The following is a 27,322-nucleotide window of genomic DNA, read 5'->3' as shown; positions in this document are numbered from 1 at the left end:
ATGTGTGCCCCCTTATTCTGTAATTAGATTCCACTAGTTCGAGATTCCCCCACTGGTGAAAACATCTTCTCAACATCTACCCTGTCCATCCCCCTTAAAATCTTGCATGTTTCAATAAGATCACCTCTCATTCTTCTAAACTCCAATGAATAAAGGCCTAAACTGTTTAGCCATTCTTGATAAGACAACCTCTTCATCCCAGGAATCAGCCTAGTGAACCTTTTCTGAACTGCCTCCAATGCTAGTATATCCTTCCTTAAATACAGGGACCAAAATTGTGTGCAGTACTCCAGGTGTGGCCTCACCAACACCCTGTACAGTTTTAACAGGACTTCCCTATTTTTGAACTCTAACCTCCGAGCAATAAAGGCCAAAATTCCATTTGCCTTCCTAATTACTTGCTGCACCTGCATGCTAACTTCTGGTGTTTCATGTACAAGAACATCCAGATCCCTCTGTACTGAAGTATTTTGTAGTCTTTCTCCATCTAAATAATAATCTGCCTTTCTTTTCTTCCTACCAAAGTGGATGACCTCACACTTTCCCACATTGAACACCATCTGCCAAATATTTGCCCACTCACTTAACCTATCGATATCCCTTTGCAGATTCTTTGTGGCCTCATCACAACATGCCTTCCCACCTATTTTTGTATCGTCTCCAAGTCATTAATATAGATAGTAAATAGTTGAGGGCCTAGGACCAATCCTTGTGGCACCGCACTAGTTAGGGCTTTCCAACCTGAAAAAGACCCATTGATCCCGACTCTCTGCCTTCTGTGTGTTAGCCAATCCTCAATCCATGCCAACACATTATCCCCAATACCCTGAGCTCTTATTTTGTCCCATGAATTGGAACCCATTTCTCCCACACCAACCTTTGAGCTGTGCATTTACCTCTCTAATCTAATTTACCATATGCCAATTTGCACGTGGCTCAGGTAGTAATCCAGAGATTATTACCTTTGTGGTTCTGCTTTTTAATTGAGCCCCAAACTCCTTAAAGTCCCTCAGCAGAACCTCTTTCCTTGTCCTACCTATGTCATTGGTACCTACGTGGACCACAACAACTGGATCCTTCCCCTCCCACTCCAAGTTCCTCTCTAGTCCAGAAGAGATGTCCTTAACCTTGGCACCAGGTAGGCAACACAGCCTTTGGGACTCCCTGTCTTTGCTGCAGAGAACAGTATCTATTCCCCTAACTATGCTATCCCCTATTACAACTACATTTCTCTTTTCTCCTCCCAGTTGAATGGCGTTCTGAACCAGGGTGCTGTGGTCAGTTCGCTCACCCTCCCTGCAGTCTGTGCCCTCGTCCACACTGGGACTAAGAACCTCATAGCTCTTGGATAAAGGCACTGGTTGAGGCTCCTCCAAAGCTAAATTCTGGATCCCCATACCTGCCTCGCTTGCAGTCACACCCTCCTGTCCCTGACCACAGCCCAGATTGGATGCAATCAATCTAAGGGGTGTGACTTTCTCCTGAAACACAGTGTCCAGGTAACTCCCCCTCCCTGATGTGTCAGAGTACACAGCTCAGATTCCAGCTCATCAGCTCTGAGCCAAAGTTCCTCGAGCAGCCAACACTTGCTGCAGATGTGGTCACCCTGGATCGCACCGGTGTCCACCAGCTCCCACATACTACAGTAGCAACACATCACCTGCCCAGCTTATTCCATTTAATTAATTAATTTGGATCTCAATATTTTGCAAAAAAAAAATTATTATTTAAGTGTACTCTTCACCTCCCAATTCTCCCTCTTCATTCTCCCCCAATCTACCCTCTTAAACTGTTTAAACTCCCCTGGCTCTTTTATCAGTTCATTTTAGCCCTAACTACAAGCTAACAGTTAGTTTAGTGTATGTTACCTGGGCCCACTGCCCTCCCCCAGCCTACCTGCTCTTTGTTTTCTCAATGAAATTGATCCGGACGAAACTGCAAAGTACAGCTGGTGATACTTTGATCACCGATCCTGCTGTCTTCACCGTCCAGAGTGTCCGCAGCCACGGCATGCGGTAATGCATTGAAGAGAAGAAGGAGCAGCGGGACCCGAGGGAAGCCTTGAGAAAAGGTGCCCCGAACACTCAAAAAGCCACGAACGGCTCCTCGGCCACAACTTCAAAGCGCCCGCGGGAGATGGCTCGGAGATGCTGGTACCGGCGCATGAGGATGTCGCTCACCTCCCGAAGGACACGGATGAGATTTCCAGGAGTCGATGGTGGGAACTGAGGAAATGGCTTATTACCTGCACCCCCTTTCCCCCCCCTCTCCCCTCCCCTCCCCCCTCCCCTTCCCCGCTCCACTCTCTCAGCTCACCCCCCACCAAGCACCATCTTCCCCCTGCACCCACTTCCCCTGCACCCCCCCACCTCCTTACAGCCCCCTTCCCAGCTCCCCCTCGCACCCCCTTCCCTCCACCCCTCCCCCTCGCACCCCCTCCTCCCACCGGCATCATCCTACACCTGTGCAGGGGCCCTAACAACCCCACTGCCTTGTGGGCGTCTCGGGAGAGACCAAGGCTAAAGGAGTAAACCCCAACAGAAAATCCGGAGTGGAACCCCACAGGCGGTCATGTGTCACCTTTGGCATGTTTCCGGCTGTTCCTGCAGCCATACTGGTGCCAAACATCGTGCTCTGCACTCCTTTGGACCCCACCAGAAAGGCCGAAAGGGGGGTTTTGATGATTGGGCAACTCTGAATCTCCATACATTCGCCCAGACATGCGCCATGGAGAGGTCACTCCATAGTCGCCTCACAGCAACCAAAACAACACGGAAGGCAGCAGTTACGGGTTATAAGTCCAGCCAAAGGCAGGAAGAGGACGGATTGCGCGGGGAGGGGAGCAGCCCCGACGGCCAATTTTGTCTGCGGCGCCTGTGGAGGAGTCTGTCGCTTGGGGGTTGGCCTTTGTTGCCACGCCAGGCATACAAACTACTGACCACCTCCAGGCGCTTACCCATTGCCTCTCGAGACAAGGAGGCCAAAGAAAGAAGAGAACTCTTCACCTGTAATGCCATCTCCTGAACTTGTTTTGGCCAAGTGATTTAAAAGAGACACGGAAGAAATACCCACCAATCACTTACCAGCTCTCCTGTGATGTCACAGTTTGATTTTTTTTTTTGCTGGTCAAGCAGGTCCACAGAACAGAACAGAACAGAACAGAGTGTCTCTCACCGCCGCTGCTTCCGGTCCCGGTCCTCGTGTCTCCGCTCTTTTATCTCTCAGCTTCTCTCGCCTGTTCTCGCTGCAGCTTCTGGTCCAGTGGCGCAGTGGTTAGCACCGCAGCCTCACAGCTCCAGGGACCCGGGTTCGATTCCGGGTACTGCCTGTGTGGAGTTTGCAAGTTCTCCCTGTGTCTGCGTGGGTTTTCTCCGGGTGCTCCGGTTTCCTCCCACAAGCCAAAAGACTTGCAGGTTAATAGGTAAATTGGCCATTATAAATTGTCACTAGTATAGGTAGGTGGTAGGGAAATATAGGGATAGGTGGGGATGTTTGTTGGGAATGTGGGATTAGTGTAGGATTAGTATAAAAAATGGGTGGTTGATGTTCGGCACAGACTCGGTGGGCCGAAGGGCCTGTTTCAGTGCTGTATCTCTAATCTAATCTTCTCTCACCTGTTCCCGCTCTCACCGCCGCAGCTTCTGGTCTCGGTCCTCGGGTCTCCGCTCTTTTATCTCTCAGCTCCTCTCGCCTGTTCCCGCTCTCACCGCCGCTACTTCTGGTCCCGGTCCTCGTGTCTCCGCTCTTTTATCTCTCAGCTTCTCTCGCCTGTTCCCGATCTCACCGCCGCTGCTTCTGGTCCCGGTCCTCGTGTCTCCGCTCTTTTATCTCTCAGATTCTCTCGCCTGTTCCCGCTCTCACCGCTGCTGCTCCTGGTCTCAGTCCTCGTGTCTTCGCTCTTTTATCTCTCAGCTTCTCTCGCCTGCTCCCGATCTCACCGCCGTTGCTTCTGGTCCCGGTCCTCGTGTCTCCACTCTTTTATCTCTCAGCTCCTCTCGCCTGTTCCCACTCTCACCGTCGCTGCTCCTGGTCTCAGTCCTCGGGTCGCCGCTCTTTTATATCCTGGCTCCTATCGCCTGCTCCCGGTCCTCGGGTCTCCGCTCTTTCATCTCTTAGCTCCTCTCGCCTGTTCCCACTCTCACCGCCGCTGCTCCTGTTCTCAGTCCTCGGGTCTCCGCTCTTTTATATCCTGGCTCCTATCGCCTGTTCCGGGTCCTCGGGTCTCCGCTCTTTTATATCCTGGCTCCTATCGCCTGTTCCGGGTCCTCGGGTCTCCGCTCTTCTCTCTCTCAGCTCCTCTCGCCTGTTCCCACTCTCACCGCCGCTGCTCCTGGTCTCGGTCCTCGGGTCTCCGCTCTTCTCTCTCTCAGCTTCTCTCGCCTGTTCCCACTCTCATCGCCGCCACTTCTGGTCCGGGTCCTCGGGTCTGCGCTCTTTTATCTCTTGGTTCATCTCGCCTGTTCCCACTCTCACCGCCGCCACTTCTGGTCTCGGTCCTCGGGTCTGCGCTCTTTTATCTCTTGGTTCATCTCGCCTGTTCCCGCTCTCACCGCCGCCACTTCTGGTCTCGGTCCTCGGGTCTGCGCTCTTTTATCTCTTGGTTCATCTCGCCTGTTCCCACTCTCACCGCCGCTGCTCCTGGTCTCGGTCCTCGGGTCTGCGCTCTTTTATCTCTTGGTTCATCTCGCCTGTTCCCGCTCTCACCACCGCTGCTTCTTGTTCTTAGTTCAAAAAAGGATGTAAAGAAAAGCCCAGCAACTACAGACCAGTCAGTTTAACTTCAGTGGTGGGGAAACTCCGGGAAACAATAATTCGGGACCAAATTAACAGTCACATCAACAAATACGGGTTGATTAAAGAAAGTCAACATGGATTTGTTAAAGAAAAATCATGTGTAACTAACTTGTTGGAGCTTTTTGAAGAGCTAACAGAGAGTTGATGAGGGAAATGTTGGCGTTGTGGTGTACATGGACTTCCAGAAGGCATTTGATACGATGCCGCACAAAAGACTTGTGAAAAAAATTATGGCTCGTGGAATAAAAGGGACAGTAGCATGAATATGAAATTAGTTGAGTGACAGGAAACAGACAGCTGTGGTTCATGAATGTTCTTCAGGCTGGAGGAAGGTTTGTCGTGGGGATCCCCAGGGGTCAGTGTCGTGACCTTTGCTTTTCCTGATATATATGAATGACCTAGACCTTGATGTACAGGGCACAGGGCTGGGCAGACAAGTGACAGATGAAGTTCAATGTGGAGAAATGTGAAGTGATTCATTTTGATAGGAAGAACATGAAGAGACAATATAACAAAGGGTACAACTCTAAAGAGGTGAAAGAGGAAAGAGCAGAGGGACCTGGGGGTATATGTGCATAAATCATTGAATGTGACAGGACAGGTTGTGAGAGCGGTTAATAAAGCACACAGTATCTTGGACTTTATTAATAGGGGTATGGAGTACAAGAGCAAGGAGGTTATGCTGAACCTGTATAAGACACCAGTTCAGCCTCAGCTGGAGTATCGTGTCCAGTTCTGGGCACTGCGCCTTAGGAATGATGTGAAGGTGTCAGAGAGGGTGCAGAAAAGATTCACGAGACTGGTTCCAGGGATGAGGAACTTCAGTTATGAAGACAGATTGGAGAAGTTGGGACTGTTCTGCTTGGAGAAGAAAAGGCTGAGTGGAGATTTGACAGTGATATTCAAAATCAGGACAGAGTGGATATGGACAAACTGTTCCCACTCATGAAAAGATCAAGAACGAGAGGACACCGATTTAAAGTGATTGGCAAAAGAAGCAAAATGACGTGAGGAAAAACTTCTTCACGCAGCGAGTGGTTAGGATCTGGAATGTACTGCTTGAGAGGGTGGTGGAGGCAGGTTCAATCAAGACATTCAAAAGGGAATTAGACTGTAATCTGAAAAGGAAGAATGTGCAGGATTATGGGGAGAAGGCAGAGGAATGGCACTGGGTGAATTGCTCATTCAGAGAGCCGGTGCAGACACCTTCTGCACTGTAACAATTCTGTGATTCTGTGAAGTTATACTCATGAAATCACATTTATTAACCAACGTCCCAGACTCCTTCAACAGCATCCCTGGGTATGTTCTGTTACACTGGCAATGGGGCACAGTGGAATACACTCGGCTGGGTCTGACCCTGAGAATCTACCACACTGACTGCAGACCCAATGTAGTCTCATGAATTCAGTAAAACTAAAGCATGGAAATCTTGTGCTAATTACAACCTGTCACCCTCCAGAACTGAAGACTCAGTTCTGCTCCATGCTGAAATGCACATGGAGGATGCACTGAGGATATAAAGTGCACAGAACCTAGGCTAGGTGGGGAATTTAAATGTTCAGTTTCCAACCAATTTGATTCACTCCACATGATATCAAGAAACAGCTGATCACATTGGACAAAGCAAAGGTTAATGGTCCCAAAAACATTCAGAATGTTGCACTAGACTTGAGTGCTAGAACAAACTGTGGCTCAAAGCAACAACACTGGTATCTACCTGACAATGTAAACACAAAGCAAGACAAATCTAATCTGACCAATTACTGTCCATCAGCCTATTCTTCATCATCAGCAAAGTGATAGAGTCATCAACAGTGTCATCAAGCAGCACATCCTCACCTCCACCTTCGATGCTTGAGACCACACAAAAGCATTACTCCTCTTATCCTGGCTGTTCCCCCAGTACAGCCCTCATCTCTGCTCCTTTAAGTCCAAGCCAACTTAATTGGATATCGCAGAGAAGTGATTTAGCCATCCATCGCCAGATCTAGCTGGACCACATAAAGCACTGTCAGCTCCTGCTAACATTTGCGATAGCTGATGAAGCAGCTGAAGATGGTCATAGGCCCAACCATCTTCAGCTGCTTGATCAATGACCTTCCTTCAATCATAAGGTCAGAAGTGGAGCTGTTCGCTGATGATTACACAATGTTCAGCACCATTCGTGACTCCTCAGATACTGAAGCAGTCCGTGTGGAAATGCAGCAAGACCAGGACAATCTCCAGGCTTGGGCTGATAAGTGGCAAGTAACATTCGCGCCGCCCAAGTGCCAGGCAATGACCGTCTCCAACAAGAGAGAATCTAACCATCTCCCCTTGACAGTCAATGGCATTACCATCGCTGAATCCCCCACTATCAACATCCTAGGGGTTACCATTGACCAGAAACTGAACTGGAGTAGCCATATAAATACCGTGGCTACAAGAACAGGTCAGAGGCTAGGAATCCTGTGGCAAGTAACTCACCTCCTGACTCCCCAAAGCCTGTCCACCATCTACAAAGCACAAGTCAGGAGTGTGATGGAATACTCTCCACTTGCCTGGATGGGTGCAGCTCCAACAACACTCAAGAAGCTCGACACCATCCAGGACAAAGCAGCCTGCTTGACTGGCACACCATTCACAAACATTCACTCCCTCCACAACCGACGCACAGTGGCAGCAGTGTGTACCATCTACAAGATGCAATGCAGCAACGCACCAAGGCTCCTTAGACAGCAACTTCCAAACCCACAACCTCTACCAACTAGAAGGACAGGGGCAGCAGATGCATGGGAACACCACCACCTGCAACACCATCCTGACTTGGAACCATATCGCTGTTCCTTCACTGGCGCTGGGTCAAAATCCTGGAACTCCAGGATTATGGGTGTACCTACCTCACATGGACTGCAGCGGTTCAAGAAGACAGCTCACCACCACCTTCTCAAGGGCAATTAGGGATGGGCAATAAATGCTGGCATAGCCAGCGACGCCCACATCCCATGAATGAATAAAAAAAGCAAACAAACTGCTCACTATTCCAAGATAATCCTGAAATGCGAAACGTTTTCTTTCTCCACTGAAAACCATCTTCAAAGCCTCTCTCCCCTAACCCCTCCACCCTCACCTGCAACAACTGCGAGGAGCTCATAGACTTCTTTGCTACTAAAAGCAAGACCATCCAATCAGCTGCCCGTGTCACTTCCCACCATTCCCCTTGCCCACTGGAACGAACGAACTTCCTCTTGTGATGGAGTCCTTGTGTGCAGGCTGAGTTCTGTGAAGATGAATGGTCAGGTGCTATGACTTTGGAATTCAAAGCATTTTCTTTTGAGGCAGACCCTGATTTGAAAATGAAACCAAAAGCCTCAGTGTTCTGGGAAGTTAGGACCAGGTTTAAAAGCTTCGTTTTTCAGTTTACAAGAGGTGTGGCCGGGGGTTGAAGCTGCAAAGCTGGGTGCTGTTTTTGAAAGTTTCCCAAGGCTGCGGAACTAAAAAACAAGCTGGGAGCTGTTGGTTTTAAAAAGACAAGCTCTTGGAATTGGAAACTGTTTCTGCGAACTGACCCTTGGAAAATACAAGTTGCTACTGTTGTTTACGATGCCTTAAACAGTTACATAAGAAGAGACGGATGAAGCTACACCAACAGGACTGTTGTGAGCAAAACGCCAGAAGTTCCAGAACAGTGCAGAGTTTTGGTGGAGACGGTACCGGTGATGTTCGATTTGTAGAGAAAATGCCATTGAGTAGAAACCAGCATTTGCATCTTTGGAGACAGGATCGGGAGATCCACTTAAAAAATTTAAAGACCTGAAGAACTTTGTGACTGTTTGGCACCATCTTGCTGATAAAACTGCCATGAGAATTTGTCAGGACTATCTTTATCGTATCTGACAATTAACATGTAATCTTTGTGGCTGTACATATCAACCGTGATTTAACTGTTAGTTCAAGTTTAATTTCTGTTAGTTTTGGTTTGAGTGCTAAAATAAAATTTAAAAAAGTGAAATCTTGTCCTTGTGGTTTTTGTTTCCTAAATTGGGGTCAGTTGGTGGATTCGATTCTTTTGGTTTCTTGGTGGTTTCCGCGGGGATCTAAACACTCTTAAGACACCCTTCTGTCCTGGCCCTGAACTTTCTCTAGTTTCTCTCCTATTTCACCTCGTGCCTTGTCTGAACTCACGTTCTCCAAGCTCATCTTATCCACAAGAGCCATCTCCTGCTCTCTCGACCCTATTTCCACTAAACTACTAACCAGCCAATTTCCCTTCCTAACAACCATGTTAGTTGATATTCTCTTCAGGTTATGCACCTTTCTCTCAAATCTGTCATCAGCCCCTCTCCTCAAAAAAACAACCCTTATCCTTGCAAACTACCATCCCAGTTCCAACCTGCCTTTCCTCGCCGTAGTCCCTGAATGTGTTGTTGCCTCCCAAATCTGTGCCCACCTTTCCCGGAGCTCCATGTTTGAATCTGGCCAAACAGGTATCCACTCCTGCTGCAGAACCAAAACGGCTCTCATCAAAGCCACGAATGACATTCAATGTGACTGTGACAAGGGTAAACTATCCCTCTCAACCTGTCCGCACTCTTACATATGAGCACAGGAACTAGGAGCAGGAGTAGGCCACTCAGCACTTCGAGCCTGTTCCACCATTCAATAAGTTCATGGCTGGACTGATCACTCCACATTTCCACCTACCCCCGATAACCTTCCACCCCCTTGCTTACCAAGGATCTATTTACCTCTGCCTTAAAGATATCCAAGGACTCTGCATCCACCGCCTTTTGACGAAGAGAATTCCAAAGACTCACAACCCTCTGACAGAAAACATTTCTCCTCATCTCTGTCTTAAATGGGCGACCCCTTATTTTTAAACAGTGACCCCCAGTTCTAAATTCTCTACAAGGGGAAACATCCTTTCCACATCCACACTATCAAGACCACTCAGGATCTTATATGTTTCAATCAAGTCGCCTCCTACTCTTCTAAATTCCAGCGGATATAAGCCTAGCCTGTCCAATCTTTCTTCAGAAGACAGTCCACCCATTCCAGGTATTAGTCCAGTAAACCTTCTCTGAACTGCCTCCAATGCATTTACATCTTTCCTTAAATAAGGAGACCAGTACTGCACACAGTACACCAGATGTGGTCTCAACAATGCCCTGTATAGCTGAAGCATAACATCCTTACTTTTGTATTCAATTCCCCTCGTGAGAAACAATAACATTCTATTAGCTTTCCTAATTACATGCTGTACCTGCATACTAGCCTATTCTGATTCATGCACTATGACACCCAGATCCTTCTGCATTTCAGAGCTCTGCAATCTCTCACCATTTAGATAATATGCCTGTCTACGTCCTCTTGAAGTTCACTGTCCTCCTCACAGTTCACAATACTTTCAAGTTTTTTGTCATCTATAAATTTTGAAATTGTGCCCTGTACAGCCAAGACTAGGACATTAATACACATCAAGAAAAGCACTGGTCCCAACACTGACCCCTGGGGAACCACACTATATAACTTCCTCTCGTCCAAGGAAACAGGATGCAGAGTTTTTTTTAAAGAGATACAGCACTGAAACAGGCCCTTCGGCCCACCATTAACCACCCATTTATACTAATCCTACACTAATCCCATATTCCTACCACATCCTCACCTGTCCCTACATTGTCCTACCACCTACCTATACTAGGGGCAATTTATAATGGCCAATTTACCTATCAACCTGCAAGTCTTTTGGTGGTGGGAGGAAACCAGAGCACCTGGCGAAAACCCACGCAGACACAGGGAGAACTTGCAAACTCCACACAGGCAGTACCCAGAATTGAACCCGGGTCGCTGGAGCTGTGAGACTGCGGTGCTAACCACTGCGCCACTGTGCCGCCCATGTTTATGAACATTTAGGTGCGACCTCAAACTGTGGTCATGGAGGGAGATGGAAAGAAGTAGCAAGGAGACAGAGTTTGTGTTAAAAGAAGATGACAATGTCATTAGTTATCAGAATATTTAACTTGAGGAAAATTCAAACTAAATAAACTGTGAAAGAACAATGAACCGGATTTTGTGATCAGTGGTGAATGTACTGCACTAGTCAATTATCACACTGGCACTTGCCCATCAACATTTTATAGGCATTTGTGCAGGAGGTTCTTCTCAGTCAACTCTTGAAAACACACAAACCCCTTTACAAAGCATCTGGGACCTGTGTGAACAGGGAAGATTAACCAGTCAGATTGAAAAATGTGTTTATGAACAGCACAGAGTGTGAGCAGGAAGTGTCAGTTTGGATATTTAATTCAATGTCAAACCAGGTACAGAAAGCACAATAACAAGAGGGAAAGAATAATCAGATCGAGAGAGAGTGAAAACAGACAGCAAGAAAAAGTAAAAACTATTAAAATGAATTTGTTTTCTTTAATCTCAACAACAATTTAAATTTGAAGGAACGAGACTCCACAATTGTAAATGTTATTTTTCCATGACAGAGAGGTTGTTTGGCAGTAATTAAGATGTATCACTCTGCTAAAAATTTACTTACACTGGAATGAACACGCTGTAACTTTTATTCTGGCCAGTTTAATGCGTATCTATTCGGTAAATTCAGCAACTTCACACAGTTCAATGGTAAATCACCAATGAAGCTTTTGGAGAAGCACGCATCTCAGACAGAAACTGTGAGATTTCTGTGTTTAACTGGGCATGTGCAGCAGCTGAAAGTTACTGTCCAATTTAATGTTAGTAATGACAAGCCCTGTTAGCATCACTGTTATTTCTACTGCAAAATCCAGCCACTTATAAAAACATCGAACTACAAAATTTTATCTCCCAGTCATGCTTTCTGTAAAGCCTGGCTCGGGTATAAAATTAAAACCCGACCAGGGCCCGACCCAACCACAGCCAACCCGAACCCGACCAGAGTCCTTCAATTTTTTTCATGCACAACCCAACCCAAAAATATCAAATATGTTATTAGCGCAGAAAAAAAATCACGTCAAAACGTAGATTAAAAAGAAAACAATACAAAACAAAACCTGACCACAGCCAACCTGAGCCCAACCCGACCAGAGGCTGATTGCTGGACACAGAATATAGACCTGACTCCGACACATGTCGTCACATGGGTTTGTTTGGGTTCAGGTTGAGTAGCCAGGCTTTGGCTTTCCGTAACCAAAATGGAGCAGAAGTCAATCGATTTATCTGAAAATAACTGACGGAATATGTTCAATTTCCTGATGTTCCTCCAAGGTATGGTGTTCCACAGCAAGAGCACTGGGGCAGGAAATTACAGACTGGATGAGCTCAATTTCCTGCTATTTTTCTGCAGTGAGGTTGCAATGCAAGAGCAGAGAGACAGGAAACTTCCTCCATTCTGTACATTTTTAGACACTCCATTTATAGGAAGTAAAAGCATCGGGAAAGAAACTGACATGTAGATTGACTAAGATGCTGTTAACGAGGAAAGTGGAATTACTGTTACAGAGAGGGATTTGAGAAGTTTGGACTCATTCCACCCGAGGAGGACCAGATTAAGTGAGAAATTGCTGCAGGTCTTCAGATTCTGAAGAGTTATGACCAAATAAATAGATGATAGTTTCCACTGATTGGCCAAAGAGCAAATATTGAAATAAATTTGAAGCATTCAGGTTGAATTTGGGAAACTTTCTTCATACTATTGTGGTAGCAAGTGGGCAAATGTTTATGAATGAGAATTCTGTTGGTGCGTGAAGAAGGAAAGCTAGAGTATGGGGAATGATCATAAAATTGTGACGAGATTGAGTGGATATTAATGTTAATGGGTGGTAAACAGATGCTAGTTTTTCAACTTGTGCAGGTGGTAGCAGATCGATCGTCCATTATATACCCTGTCTGATTTTCATTCCCATTTACTTCTCTTCCATTAAAAGGAACTAACAGAACATTACAGGCTGTTTGTATGGAATTTTCTAAAGTGCTCTTCCGGGGAGTGACCCTTCACAGCAAGTTCTACTGCCCAGATTGTGCCTGCACTGAGGTTGGAATTGGTGATGTGTGGGGGAGAATAAACCCTGCACAACATCAGGTTTTCAATCCCCATAGCTGGCTTCTGGTTAGTTTCCCTGTTTGGGTCTCACATTTTAACCATTTGAAGATTTTTGTTTTTGTTCTTGACATTCCGGTAATACCCATTGGGTATTTTCACCTCTTCATATCATTGTTTCAGATTCATAATATGTTCATGTTTATCCATTTCTTTCCTGTTTAACCTGTTTCTCTTCTGTAACATTCTATGATTGTAAAATCTGATATCCTGTTAGTTCTGTGGTGTTTAAATAATCCAAACTCATTCTGTGTCCCTCTCACTTACCCCATGTTCTTGTCTACTGAAATGTCTCTCGTATGTTAACAATGAGCTGACTCCGTCCACTCCTTCTTCAATCGCCTGTTCTAGTCTGTCCCGGTAGAATGTTGTCAACTTGAACAATTGGTAATCGTCGTAATTTGTCAAGAAATCAGTGATGGTGGAGTTTGGATCTGTGAACACAAATGGAGAAAACTAAACATATTATAGACATTCTATCCAGACCCTGCGACATTTCCTCCGATAACAAACAGCGGCAACCTTCACTGAGGCAAACATCTTCTGAAAACCCACATATACCACATGTGTTACATTCCATTGATCTGTACTGATCAGTCTCAACTACGTTGTGTCATGTGTTCGGAAATTGTGCTCATAACTGGCAAATAATGTTTACTTTGGATAGATACTTTGGGCGGCACAGTGGCGCAGTAGTTAGCACCGCAGCCTCACAGCTCCAGGGACCCGGGTTCGATTCTGGGTACTGCCTGTACGGAATTTGCAAGTTCTCCCTGTGACCACGTGGGTTTTCGCCGGGTGCTCCGGTTTCCTCCCACCGCCAAAGACTTGCAGGTAACAGGTAAATTGGCCATTGTAAATTGCCCCTAGTGTAGATAGGTGGTAGGGAATATGGGATTACTGTAGGGTTAGTATAAATGGGTGGCTGTTGGTCAGCACAGACTCGGTGGGCCGAAGGGCCTGTTTCAGTGCTGTATCAATAAATAAATAAATACCATAAAATACATAATTATAAGTACTCTACACATGGGTAGGGTGAATGTTCAATATTCACACACCATCTAGGGAAAAGTATTAAAGAAGGTGGAGAAAGTGATTTCTAGTTGTTACTGACAGGTGATAAGGGATGTGGGTGGTTACCACGCTTCACCTTTCAACTGACTACAAACGTGTTTAGTTAAAGTGATGTGCTAATCCCGAGTGTCTTTAGGTCAAATAAACAGACAAATGACAGGTTTTCTTGCAGGTTTAAAACAGAAGATTAAATATTTATTTTTTCATGATTCCCGAAATGGTCGTAACCTCATTCATGTCCACATTCACTCACACACTCATATACAGGAATAGATAGAAAGAAAAAGGGGTCAGTTGGTCAAAATGAGGTTGGTGTTCGTGGTTTTCAGTAAACCTGTTGGAACTTCTCAAATTCTTTTCAAGTTGCAGGCCTGGATTGCTTGTAGACTTGAGCTTGTTGAGATGTTTGTAGGTTTTCTGCTGGTTACGATTTCAGACTTGAGTTGATGGTCATTTTAAATTCTGTGCTGTGGTGCAGCAGGGTTTGTCGTCCTTGGCTGGGCTGCTTTCGAAAGTGTTAGCAGGATGATTTGTTGAGATCTCTGTCTCTGCAGAGGGTTGCCTTTTGAAGGTAAAAATCTCTCATAATTCAACAATGTCTCTTGATGGTTCAGGATGAGTGTAATTGACACCTCTTAGCTTGTATTGTATATAATGTTTGATCATCGGTGGAAAAGTAATTTTTCATACAAGTTTTCAATTTGAGTTCGTAATTTGCAATTGAGGGAGGGAGGGAAGGACGAAGGAAGCAAAAAGGAATAGGGGTTACATCACTGCACACATGATACCCACACCTCAATTTTACAACTGCTACAGCTAGCATTAACAGACATTTCTTGTTCAAGTTTGTTTTACATCATCCCTTTCTTTGGATGAGGCACAATAATAATTGAATTTCCTTTGGCGTCAAAATGTAGCCCCAGAATTTTTTTTTTAAACCTGGTGCCGTCAGTTCTCTCTCACCTTTAAATCCGAGTTCTGTGTTGTCAAACAGAATTGGATTATCTCTAGCATCTGTCGTACTTTGGGAACTTTAATATCAAACATGTCGTTGTTTCTGATGTTTTGGCTAAAGAGTAATTCAATTTTGACTCCCGAGTCCTTGAAGTGATCAATTTTTTCAGGCGGATGCAGGGACCTCTTTTCTGAGCCAAGATTTGTAATGTGGAAATTTCTGTTACTGCATTGTTCTTGGCTGGTGACAAGGGACACTGTCTGTACAGACTTTAACCCCTTAACTGCTGTTTTCACAACACAGATTCAAAAGCTCAGGTTCTGGCATATTGATAATTCTTATCTCTTGGGTGATAAATTGATTTTAAACCTGGTGAAACATAGGGGTTCTCCTCCTGCACTTTGTCCTTAGTGGATTCTAAATCTAAATTGCTGGGTTTGATTAGTTTTGGATTTAGAACCTGATCATTTGATTCGGCAGTGGGCAAATCCACACTGACCTTGCTGTTAATTTTCTTGTGGCTTTCACAAGTGCTGTTTACCATAGGAAATTTTACCTTCCCTTTTCCTTTACCTCAGGGATGGGTTTTCCCTAACCTGCCCCATGTCCTCTGGGACATTACTGCTCGCAGGTGGCTGTCCAGTTTCCACTGCACTCCTCTGTGGTACTTCAGCTAAATGAGGCATCTCCCTCACTTCTGGCTTGCCAGTTCGGGAACTTTCCTTATTCCTGTTTAAATCATTAAAAGGTTTCGGCTAACCATATCTCTGGCACTTTTCCTTCAATCTTTGCTGCTTTTATCGCAGCTCCTTTAAACTCTACGGGCTCCATCTTGGCCTTTTTTAATTCTACTGGCTTTCCATTAGCCTCTTTAATCTTTACTGGCCCCCTCTGGGATTTATAGAGTCATAGAGTCGTACAGCAGAGAAACAGGCCCTTCGGCCCACTGTGTCCATGCCGATCATAATGCCTATCTCTACTAAACCCGCCTGCCTGCATTAATTCCATATCCCTCTATGCCTTGCTAATTCAAGTACCTGTCCAGATGCCTCTTAAATGTCGCTACTGTTCCTGCCTCCAACACCTCCTCAGGCAGCTCATTCCAGATACCCACTATTCTTTGTGTGAAAGATTTACCCCTTTGATCCCCTTTAAACCTCCTCCCTCTCACCTTAATTCTATGCCCTCTAGTTTTAGTCACCCCTACCATGGGAAACAGACTCTGGCTATCTACACCATCTTTGCCTCTCATAATTTTATATACCTCTGTCATGTCCCCTCTCAGCCTCATTTGCTCCAGGGAAAACAGACCCAGCCTATCCAATCTCTCTTTATAACTCAAGCCCTCCAAACCAAGCAACATCCTTGTGAATCTTTTCTACACCCTCTCCAGCTTAATCACATCTTTCCTGTAGTGCGGCGACCAGAACTGCACACAGTACTCCAAATGTGGCCAAACCAATGTTATGTACAACTGTAACATGATGTCCCAACTCTTGTACTCAATGCCTCGGCCAATGAAGGCAAGCATGCCATACGCCTTCTTCACCACCTGTCTACCTGTGTTGCCACTTTCAGGGAACTATGTACTTGCACCCCAAGGTCTCTCTGCTCAACAACACTCCCCAGGGCCCTGCCATTCACTGTAGATGTCCTGCCCTGGTTTAACTTCCCAAAATACATCACTTTGCACTTGTCGGCGTTAAATTCCATTTGCCAATCCCTTGCCCACTTTCCCACTTGATCGATATCCTGTTGTAACCTTAGACAACCTTCTTCACTGTCCACTAAAGCACCAATTTTGGTGTCATCTGCAATCTTACTAATTATGCCCCCTACATTCTCATCCAAGTCATTAATATATATGACAAACAACAGAGGGCCCAGCACCGATCTCTGTGGCACACCACTGGTCACTGGCCTCCAATCTGAAAAACAACCCTCCACTACCACCCTCTGCCTCCTAACACCAAGCCGATTTTGTAACCAATTTGCTAGCTCACCCTGGATCCCATGCGTTCGAACCGTCCGGACCAGCCTACCATGCGGGACCTTGTCAAAGGCCTTGCTAAAGTTCATGTCGACAATGTCCACTGCCCTGCCCTCATCAATCCTCTTGGTCACCTCCTCAAAAAACTCACTCAAATTCGTGAGACATGATTTCCCACGCACAAAGCCATGCTGACTATCCCTAATCAGACCTTGCCTTTCCAAATGCAAATAAACCTGTCTCTCAGAATCCCTTCCCAAAACTTTCCCACCACTGATGTAAGGTTCACTGGCCTGTAGTTCCCTGGCTTATCCCTGCTGCCCTTCTTAAATAAAGGCACAACATTCGCTATCCTCCAATCTTGCGGTACCTCACCCGTGGCTAACAATAAAACAAAAATCTCTGCCAGGGCCCCAGCAATCGCCTCGCTTGCTTCCCATAGCATCCGAGGATACAACTAGTCAGGCCCTGGGGATTTATCCACCTTAATCCGTTTCAAAACCTCCAACACCTCCTCCTTTGTAATGTTGATATGCTCCAGGATATCGCTGTTCCCTACCTTGAACTCTCTAGCTTCCATGACCTTCTCCACGGTAAATACGGATGGGAAATACTCACTTAAGACCCTGCCCATTTCCCATGGCTCCACACATAGATTGCCACACTGATCCTTAAGGAGACCTACTCTCTCCCTAGCTACCATTTTACTCTGAATATACTTATAGAATCTTTTAGGATTCTCCTTTCATCTTAACTGCCAGGGAAATCTCATGGCCCCTTTTTGCCCTCCTAATTTCCTTTTTAAGTGTATTCCTACATCCCTTATACTCCTCGAGGGACTCGCTTGATCCCAGCTGCTTTTCCCTGATATATGCCTCCTTCTTTGCCCTGACCAGACCCTCAATATCCCTCGTCAACCAAGATTCCCTGAACTTGCCAGTGCTGCCATTCCATCTAACAGGAATATGCCGGCCCTGAACTCCTCCTATCTCACTTTTAAAAGCTTCCCACTTGCCAGGTGTCCCTTTACCTGTAAACAGCCTCTCCCATTCAACTTTTGAGAGTTCCTGTCTGATGCCATCGAAATTAGCCTTCCCCCAATTTAGGACTTCAACTTGAGGACCAGTCCTTCCTTTTCCATAACTATCTTGAAGCTAATAGAGTTATGGTCACTGGTCCCAAAGTGCTCCCCCATTGACAGATCAACCACCTGACCAGCCTCATTTCCTAAGAGGAGGTCGAGTGGAGCCCCTTCTCTATTCGGGCCATCCACATACTGCTTCAGAAAACTATCCTGGACACATTTAACAAATTCTTCCCCATCTGATCCCTTAGCACTAAGGCAGTCCCAGTCAATATTAGGAAAGTTAAAATCACCTATTACAACCCTATAATTCCTCCACCTATCTGTGATTACCCTCTATATATGCTCCTGCAATTCCCTCTGACTATTGGGGGGCCTATAGTATAATCCCATCAAAGTGATCACCCCTTTCTTATTTCTAAGTTCTACCCACATGGCCTTGCTGGACATTCCCCCCGGGATATCCTCTCTCAGTACTGCCGTGATGTCTTCCCTAATCAATAGTACAACTCCCCCTCCTCTCTTACTTCCACCTCTGCCAGAAGCATCGGTACCCCGGAACATTGAGCTGCCAGTCCTGCCCATCCCTCAACCACGTTTCCGTAATAGCTATAATAGCACAATCCCATGTACTGATCCATGCTCTGAGTTCGTCTGCCTTACCTGTAAGGCTTCTTGCATTAAAGTTAATGCAGTTTAGCCAACCAGACCTTCCACACTCCCTGTCCTGCCCCTGCCCGGCCAGCCGACTGGACTTGCTTGCTTTAACATCTACATTTGCCTCAACTATCTCATCAGAGAGACTACTACTTTGGATCCCACCCCCCTGCCAGACTAGTTGAAACCCTCCCGAGTAGTACTAACAAACTTCCCAGCAAGGATATTGATCCCCTTCCAGTTCAGATGCAACCCGCTCCTCTTGTACAGGACACCTCTGCACCAGAAGAGATCCCAGTGGTCCAAGTAGCTGAAGCCCTCCCGCCTACACCAGCTCTTCAGCCATGCATTCATTTGCCTTATCCTCCTATTCCTACCCTCACTAGCACATGGCACAGGCAGTAATCCTGAGATTACAACCCTAGAGGTCCTGCTTTTTAACCTTCTGCCTAACTCCCTATATTCACTTTGCAGGACCTCATCTCTCTTCCTGCCTATGTCATTCGTACCAATATGGACCATGACCTCTGGCTGCTCACCCTCCCCTTTCAGAATGCCCTGTGCCCACTCAGAGACATCCTTGACCCTGGCACCAGGGAAACAACGCACCATCCTAGATTCTCGCTCGCAGCCACAGAAACGCCTATCTGTGCTCCTGACTATAGAGTCCCCTATCACTACCGCTCAACTACACTTTGACCTTCTCTGCTGCACAACAGAACCAGTCGTGGTGCCATTGACCTGGCTGCTGCTGCTGCTTTCCCCTGAGAGGCCATCTTCCCCAACAGTATCCAAAACAGCATACTTGTTATTGAGGGCAATAGCCACAGGGGATTCCTGCACTACCTGCCTGCCCCTCTTGGCAGTCACCCATCTATCTGGCTGAACCTGTGGTGTGACCACCTCCCTGAAACTCCTATCTATGATACTTTCTGACTCCTGTATGCTCCTCAATGAGTCCAACTGCAGCTCCAACCGATCCATGCGATCTGAAAGGAGCTGCAGCTGGACACACTTACTGCAAACACAGTCGTCAGGGACATTTGACTTCTCCCTGACCTCCCACATTTCACAGGAGGAGCATACTACCCCACTGACTGCCATTTCCACCCCTCGTGTTACTTTTGGCTTGAAAGAAAGAAAGACAGAAGTTGGGAATTTAAAAAAAACTAAGCCTTACCTGGTCAATACTCACTCTCCTCACCGAAGCCCGATGTTCACCGAAACCCGACATACACCAAAGCCCGCACTTTGACCTTATCAGCAGCACTGCAACCTCGCAGCCCCTCCCAAAGATGGCCAGGAACCTCCTCAGCCCACAGCAGCTGTGCAGAAATTTGCTTGTTGCCCTCAGTTTCCCCAGTCTCCATGGACTGTTCTAGACCCTCTGGAAACAATACCGTGCTTTCTGCCAAGTCATTGCCTAGCAATAGGTCGACCCCAGGCACTGGTGAGTTCGAATCACTACACTGGTGACCAACTTACTCCACAGTTTAATTTTAAATAAGGGAACCTTTAAGCATTTGCTGGTCGGCCCTTTACCAATACAATGGTATTTGTTCAGCTTTTGTGCAGCATTTTTGCAATCTTTGCTACCAGCAGTGCTTGTAGACAACTGGTATCCCTGAGGATAGTTTTCTCTTTGCCTGGTGCCTGGGATACAAAAAGAGTCATTTTCCCGTTATGCAAAAAGTTCTTGTAGCTATTCTGTTCTTGTGTGATATTGGAACACATGCTCACAACTTGTATCGCTATAGTCACTGGCTTGACTGCAGTGTCCAATCTACCTGAACAGGCCCAGATTTTCCACAGTGGTAACACATTGTGCGTGCACCGACTGGTTTATCATCTTGGTTCCTTCTTTTAAAACTTGAAGATTGATCTGTTTTTCCTTCCCTTCTCTCCTTTTCTCGAGCCCATTTCTGCTTCTTGTACATCCATCTCATTTCTCCCTCACCTGTAAGAGTTCCTAAACAAAAGTTTAATCTGAATTTAAGGTCTGTGTGTTAATTTATAATCGGTCATTTTTGCTGTGTCTCTCACCCTGTTAATTCTTTGTTCTTCAATTTGGATTCTTATATTAGTTGGCACATTACTTTTAAATTCTTCGAGCAAAATCACTTCTCTCAAATTTTCATCTGAGGGTTTTAGCTTGAGAGATCGTATCCAGTGATCGAGAGCCAAATGTTCAATTGTTTCAAATTCAGTCCAGGCAGGTCTCTTTCCTAGCATTTCAAAACTGTTACTGATAGGCTTCTGGACTAACTCATATACATTCAGAATTGCTGTTTTAGTTTGTTCATAATCGAGATAGTTTTCTTCTGATAACAGAGGAAAAGCTTTACGAGCTCTTCCTGCCAATTCGTCTTGCAAGAGGAGAGTCCAATATTCTTTCAGTCATTTTAGCCAATTAGCTATTTTCTCAAATGAGATAAAATAGGACTTGACCTCTTCCTCATTGAATTTTAGCACTAACCGCGAGTGTCTCAAAACATCAATGTTTTGCTCTGAATTGGGGATAAGATTTAAGTGGTTGTGCTGGCAGCCTGTTTAACACAAACTTTCTCACCTCGCTTTCTGCAATTGTATTTATTCCCTTTTCAACTGAAACTCACTTTCATCTTTTTCTTTCTGAAACTGCATCTCCTGTCTTTTCAACTGAATTTTAGCTCGGATTATTTTCTCAGACCTTTTTCTTCTGGTTCAGTGGTAAATTTAAAATAATTAGCTAGACTCTTCAGTATTTTGGGTTTCTTTGTTTTCTGTATAAAAGTGTCTCCCATGTCAGTAGCGACAGCTTTAAAATCTTCAATTCTTAATTTAACTTAACATGGGATATGTCTCCCTGCTCTACAAACTCCTTAGCATTAAAGGTGGCCATGTCTTTTGTTTTTACCAACATAGAGAAGGAAAGAATGAACCTCTATATAGCTCTAGTTAGGCCCCAACTGGAGAGAAAACTGTGTCCAGTTCTGGTCACCACTCTTCAGGAAGAATGCGAGGGTCCTTGAGAGGGTGCAGAGGAGATTTATCAGAATGGTTTCAGGGATGGAACATTTTAGTTGCAAGGTTCGACTGGAAAAGGTGGGTTTGTTCTCCTTGGAACAAAGGAGATTGAGGGGAGATTTACTAGAAGTGTGCAAGATTACAATAGGCTTTGATAAGTTAGACAAGGAAAGGCTGTTCTCATTAAAAAATGGTACAAGGACTGGAGGACACAGAATGAAACTTTTGCGCAAAAGATGAAGGGGGAATATGAGGAAACACTTTTTTATGCAGCTTGTGCTGATGACCTGGAAATCACTGCCCACAAGGCTGGTGGAAGTGGAAATGATCAATGACTTTGAGAGGAAGTTGGATGGTCACCTGAGAAAAATAGACTTGCAGGGCTACAGGGGAATGAGACTGTCAGCACAACTACGTGGAGAGCTGGCATGGACCCGATGGGCCAAATGGTCTCCTTCTGTGCTGTAAAAGATACGAGAAAACCTGTTTGTTTAATTTTCCACAATTTTAGACGTCAATTTACCTCCCGTTTCCAAATCTCTCATCTAGGGCGGCACAGTGGTGCAGTGGTTAGCACCACAGCCTCACAGCTCCAGGGACCCGGGTTCGATTCCGGGTACTGCCTGTGTGGAGTTTGCAAGTTCTCCCTGTGTCTACGTGGGTTTTCTCCAGGTGCTCCGGTTTCCTCCCACAAGCCAAAAGACTTGCAGGTTGATAGGTAAATTGGCCATTATAAATTGTCACTAGTATAGGTAGGTGGTAGGGAAATATAGGGACAGGTGGGGATGTTTGGTAGGAATATGGGATTAGTGCAGGATTAGTATAAATGGGTGGTTGATGTTCGGCACAGACTCGGTGGGTCGAAGGGCCTGTTTCAGTGCTGTATCTCTAATCTAATCTAACCTGCTGGGTCAGATGCCAGCTTCAATCCCCAATTTCTTACTGACAGGTGTAAAGGGATGTGGGTCATTCCCACTGTTTAACGAAACACGTTTGTTGTCAGTTGAAAGGTAAAGTGATGGGTTAGTCCCTTGAGTATCTTTAGGTCAAATAAACAGACAAAAGACAGGTTTTATCGTAGATTTAAAACTGAAGATTAAATATTTATTTATTCACTATTCCCGAAATGATCGCAACCTCATTCACATCCGCATTCACTCACACACTCATACACAAGAATAGATAGACAGACAGACAGGAAAAGGGGGAAGTAGGTCAAAGTGAAATTGGTGTTCGTGGTTTGCAGTAAACCTGTTGGAACTTCTCTGGTGGATGGGCTTTTTCTTTTAAAGTTGCAGGCCTGGGTTGCTTGTAGACTTGATCTTGTCAAGATGTTTGTAGATTTTCTGGTGCTTAAGATTTCAGAATAGAGTTGATGGTCATTTTAAATTCTGTGCTGTGTTGTAGCAGAGTTCGGCCCTCTTGGCTGGACCACTTTCGAAGGTGTCAGCTGGATGATTTTTTGAGATCTCTCTCATTCTCTCCAGAGGGCTGCCTTTTTAAGGTAAAAATCTCTCACATTAGCTTCTGTTAGTAGACACTGATCTTCTTCCCTGTGGTGACCAACAATGGACCAGAATGTGGTTATTTCACACCTTTTTTTCTTCAGAAGAACCCATTCAATTCAAAAATGTCTGTTGATGGGTTCAGTATGAGTGTAATTGACACCTCTTAGCTTGTAATGTATCCTTTTGTCCTTGCCAGACAGGAAGACAGTTTGACTGTTTGACCTTCAGTGGCCATTTTTTTTCCAGCACGTTATCCACTTTTTTTAAAAGCCAATTTTTTATACCTCTTCAATTTGAGTTCTGTATTTTCAATCGCTGCACTCCAACTGAGTGTGACATAATGCACACATCTCTAAAGGTAGACAAACAATGTTGTGAAGAGATAGCTGGTGAAAAATGGAGTGTATTCATGGTCAGCTGACATCAAGTCAAAGGAGGGGGACATTAGAACAATCAGGAAGTTTTCTCAAAGAGCTGGGCTTTAAGGAACATCTTAGAAAGTGAGGTGGAGAGGCTGAGTGGGTCAGGCAGGGAATTCCAGAACTTAGGACCTGGACAGCTAAAGGACCGCTGCCAATGGCGGGGCAAAAGAATTGGGGTCTGCACAAGAGACCCGAGTTAGAGGAATGTTCTCGGAGGGTTGTAGGATTGGAGGAGGTTACAGAGATGTGTTAAGGAAGGCCATGGAAAGATTTGACACATGGATGAAAATTTTAATATCAGGTTGTTGATTTAAAAATTATGGGATAAAGAGGGCAGTAGCAGCATGGATAGAGGATCGCACCCCACCACCCCCCACCGCCACCCCCCCCCACCCCCCGCAAGTCTTAATCAGGGGAAACGATCACTGACCAACACAAGCAAATGGACCGCTGGGTGGAACACTACCTAGAACTGTACTCCAGGGAAAATGTTGTCATTGATTCTGCCCTCAATGCAGCACAGTCTCTGCCAGTCATGGACGAGCTGGACAAACAGCCAACAAAATCGGAACTCAGTGATGCCATTGATTCTCAATCCAGTGGAAAAGCCCCTGGGAAAGACGGCATTACCCCTGAAATAATCAAGAGTGCCAAGTCTGCTATACTCTCAGCACTACATGAACTGCTTTGCCTGTGCTGGGATGAGGGAGCAGTACCACAGGACATGCGCGACGCCAATATCATCACCCTCTATAAGAACAAGGGTGACCGCGGTGACTGCAACAACTACTGTGGAATCTCCCTGCTCAGCACAGTGGGGAAAGTCTTCGCTCGAGTCATTTTAAAAAGGCTCCAGAAGCTGGCTGAGTGTGTCTACCCTGAGGCACAGTGTGGCTTTCGAGCAGAGAGATCCACCATTGACATGCTCTTCTCCCTTCGCCAGTTCAGGAGAAATGCCGCGAACAACAGATGCCCCTCTACATTGCTTTCATTGATCTCACCAAAGCCTTTGACCTCGTCAGCAGACATGGTCTCTTCAGACTACTAGCAAAGATCGGATGTCCACCAAAGCTACTAAGTAACATCACCTCATTCCATGACAATATGAAAGGCACAATTCAGCATAGCGGCACCTCACCAGCCCCCTTTCCTATCCTGAGTGGCGTGAAACAGGGCTGTGTTCTCGCACCTACACTGTTTGGGATCTTCTTCTCCCTGCTGCTCTCACATGCGTTCAAGTCTTCAGAAGAAGGAATTTTCCTCCACACAAGATCAGGTGGCAGATTGTTCAACCTTGCCTGTCTTAGAGCAAGACCAAAGTACGGAAGATCCTCATCAGGGAACTCCTCTTTGCTGACGATGCTGCGTTAACAACTCACACTGAACAGTGTCTGCAGAGACTCATCGACAGGATTGCTGCTCCCTGCAATGAATTTGGCCTAACCATCAGCTTCAAGAAAACGAACATCATGGGACAGGACGTCAGAAATGCTCCATCCATCAACATCAGCGACCACGCTCTGGAAGTGGTTCAAGAGTTCACCTACCTAGGCTCAACTACCACCAGTAACCTGTCTCTCAATGCAGAAATCAACAAGCGCATGGGAAAGGCATCCGCTGCTATGTCCAGACTGGCCAAGAGAGTGTGGGAAAATGGCGCACTGACACAGAACACAAAAGTCCGAGTGTATCAAGCCTGTATCCTCAGTACCTTGCTCTTTGGCAACAAGGTCTGCACAATGTATGTCAGCCAAGAGCGACATCTCAATTCATTCCAACTTTGCTGCCTCCAGAGAATCCTTGGCATCAGGTGGCAGGACTGGATCTCCAACGCAGAAGTCCTTGAGGCGGCCAACATCCCCAGAATATACACCCTACTGAGCCAGCAGCGCTTGAGATGGCTTGGCCAAGTGAGCCGCTTGGAAGATGGCAGGATCCCCAAGGCCACACTGTTCAGCGAGTTTGTCACTGGTATCAGACCCACCGGCCGTCCATGTCTCCGCTTTAAAGACGTCTGCAAACGTGACATGAAGTCCTGTGACACTGATCACAAGTCGTGGGAGTCAGTTGCCAGTGATCGCCAGAGCTGGCGGGCAGCCATAAAGGCGGGGCTGAAGAGTGTCGAGTCGAAGAGACTTAGCAGTTGGCAGGAAAAAAGACAGAAACGCAAGGGGAGAGCCAACTGTGTAACAGCTCTGACAACAAATTTTCTCTGCAGCACCTGTGGAAGAGTCTGTCACTCTAGTATTGGCCTTTATAGCCACTCCAGGTGCTGCTCCACAAACCACTGACCACCTCCAGGCACTTACCCATTGTCTCTCGAGACAAGGAGGCCAAAGAGAAGAGAACTCTGTGATGCTCAGTTTAGGTGCTGCCAGGGCCACTCAGTTCCTGACCTCGTTTCAGCCTTGGTTCAAACATGGACAAAAGAGCTGAACTCAAGAGGTGAGGTTTGAGTGACTGTCCTCGACATCAATGCAGCATTTGACCGAGTATGGCATCATGGTCCCCCAGCAAAACTGGAGTCAATCGGAATCAGGGGGAAAACTCTCTGCTGGCTGGAGTCATACCTAATGCAAAGGAAGATGGTTATGGTTGTTGGAGGTCAACTATTGAGCTCCAGGACATCACTGCAGCAGTTCCTCAGGGTAGTGTCCTAGGCCCAACCATCTTCAGCTGCTTCATCAATGACCATCCTTCAAATCATAAGGTCAGAAGTAGGTACGATCACTGCACAATGTGCAGCACCATTCATCACTCCTCAGATACTGGAGCAGTCTGTGTAGAAATGCATCAAAACCTGGACAACATCCAGGCTTGGGCTGGTAAGTGGCAAGTAACATTCGCACCACACAAGAGCCAGGCAATGACTATCTCAAACAAGAGAGAATCTAACCATCTCCTCTTGACATTCAATGGCATTACGATCACTGAATCCCCCACGATCAACATCCTGGGGGTTACCATTGACCAGAAACTGAACTGAAGCAGCCACAGAAAGATTGCACCTACAAGAGCAGGTCAGAGGCAGAAAATCCTTTGGCGAATGACACACCTCCCAACTCCCCAAAGCCTGTCCACCATCGACAAGGCACAAGTCAGGAGTGTGATGGAATACTCTCCACTTGCCTGGAAGGATGCAGCTCCAACAACACCCAAGAAGCTCAACCCCATCCAGGACAAAGCAGCCCGCTTGATTGGCACCCCATTCACAAACATGCAGTCCCTCCACCACCGACGCACAGTGGCAGCAGTATGTACCATCTACAAGGTGCACTGCAGCAATGCACCAATGCTCCTTAAACAGCACCTTCCAAACCCGCGACCTCTGCCATCTAGAAGGAGAAGGGCAGCAGATGTCTGGGAACACAACCACCTGCAGGTTTCCTCCAAGCCACAAAGCATCCTGACTTGGAACTATATCACCGTTACTTCACTGTCGCTGGTTCAAAATCCTGGAACACCCTTCCTTACAGCACTGTGGGTGTACTGACTCCACATGGACTGCAGCGGTTCAAGAAGGCAGCTCACCACCACCTTCTCAAGGGCAATTTGGGATGGGCAATAAATGCTGGCCTGGCCAGCGACGCGCACATCCCATGAATGAACAAAAAAAAAAATCCTCCTGACTATAGAACCTCCCACCACTACACTCTCCTATTCCTGTGCTCCACCTGCCTCTCACCCCCACTCACTCATGGTGACGTCCTGCTCCCTGGTGTCACGCTGTTGCACAGGAAGATCCTTCTCCAAGTCACTGTCTC

The 27,322-nt window shown here is 46.2% G+C and overlaps 1 protein-coding gene across 6 annotated transcripts in view; it reads right to left on the bottom strand.

Annotated features, from left to right (window-relative positions):
* LOC137361309 (NACHT, LRR and PYD domains-containing protein 3-like) overlaps positions 1–27,322 on the bottom strand; it is a 145,907-nt gene that overhangs the window by 65,672 nt on the left and 52,913 nt on the right. For all 6 annotated transcript variants that reach the window (XM_068026193.1, XM_068026194.1, XM_068026197.1 and 3 more), the window contains exon 7: positions 13,130–13,296. In XM_068026193.1, the coding sequence (XP_067882294.1) occupies positions 13,130–13,296 (167 nt within the window). The remainder of the gene's footprint in view (positions 1–13,129; positions 13,297–27,322) is intronic.

The sequence above is a fragment of the Heterodontus francisci genome, unplaced genomic scaffold, assembly GCF_036365525.1.
Source record: "Heterodontus francisci isolate sHetFra1 unplaced genomic scaffold, sHetFra1.hap1 HAP1_SCAFFOLD_506, whole genome shotgun sequence".
Classification (NCBI taxonomy): Eukaryota; Metazoa; Chordata; class Chondrichthyes; order Heterodontiformes; family Heterodontidae; genus Heterodontus; species Heterodontus francisci.
Note: the sequence above shows the minus strand (reverse complement) of the source record. Positions and strands in the feature narration are given on the sequence as shown.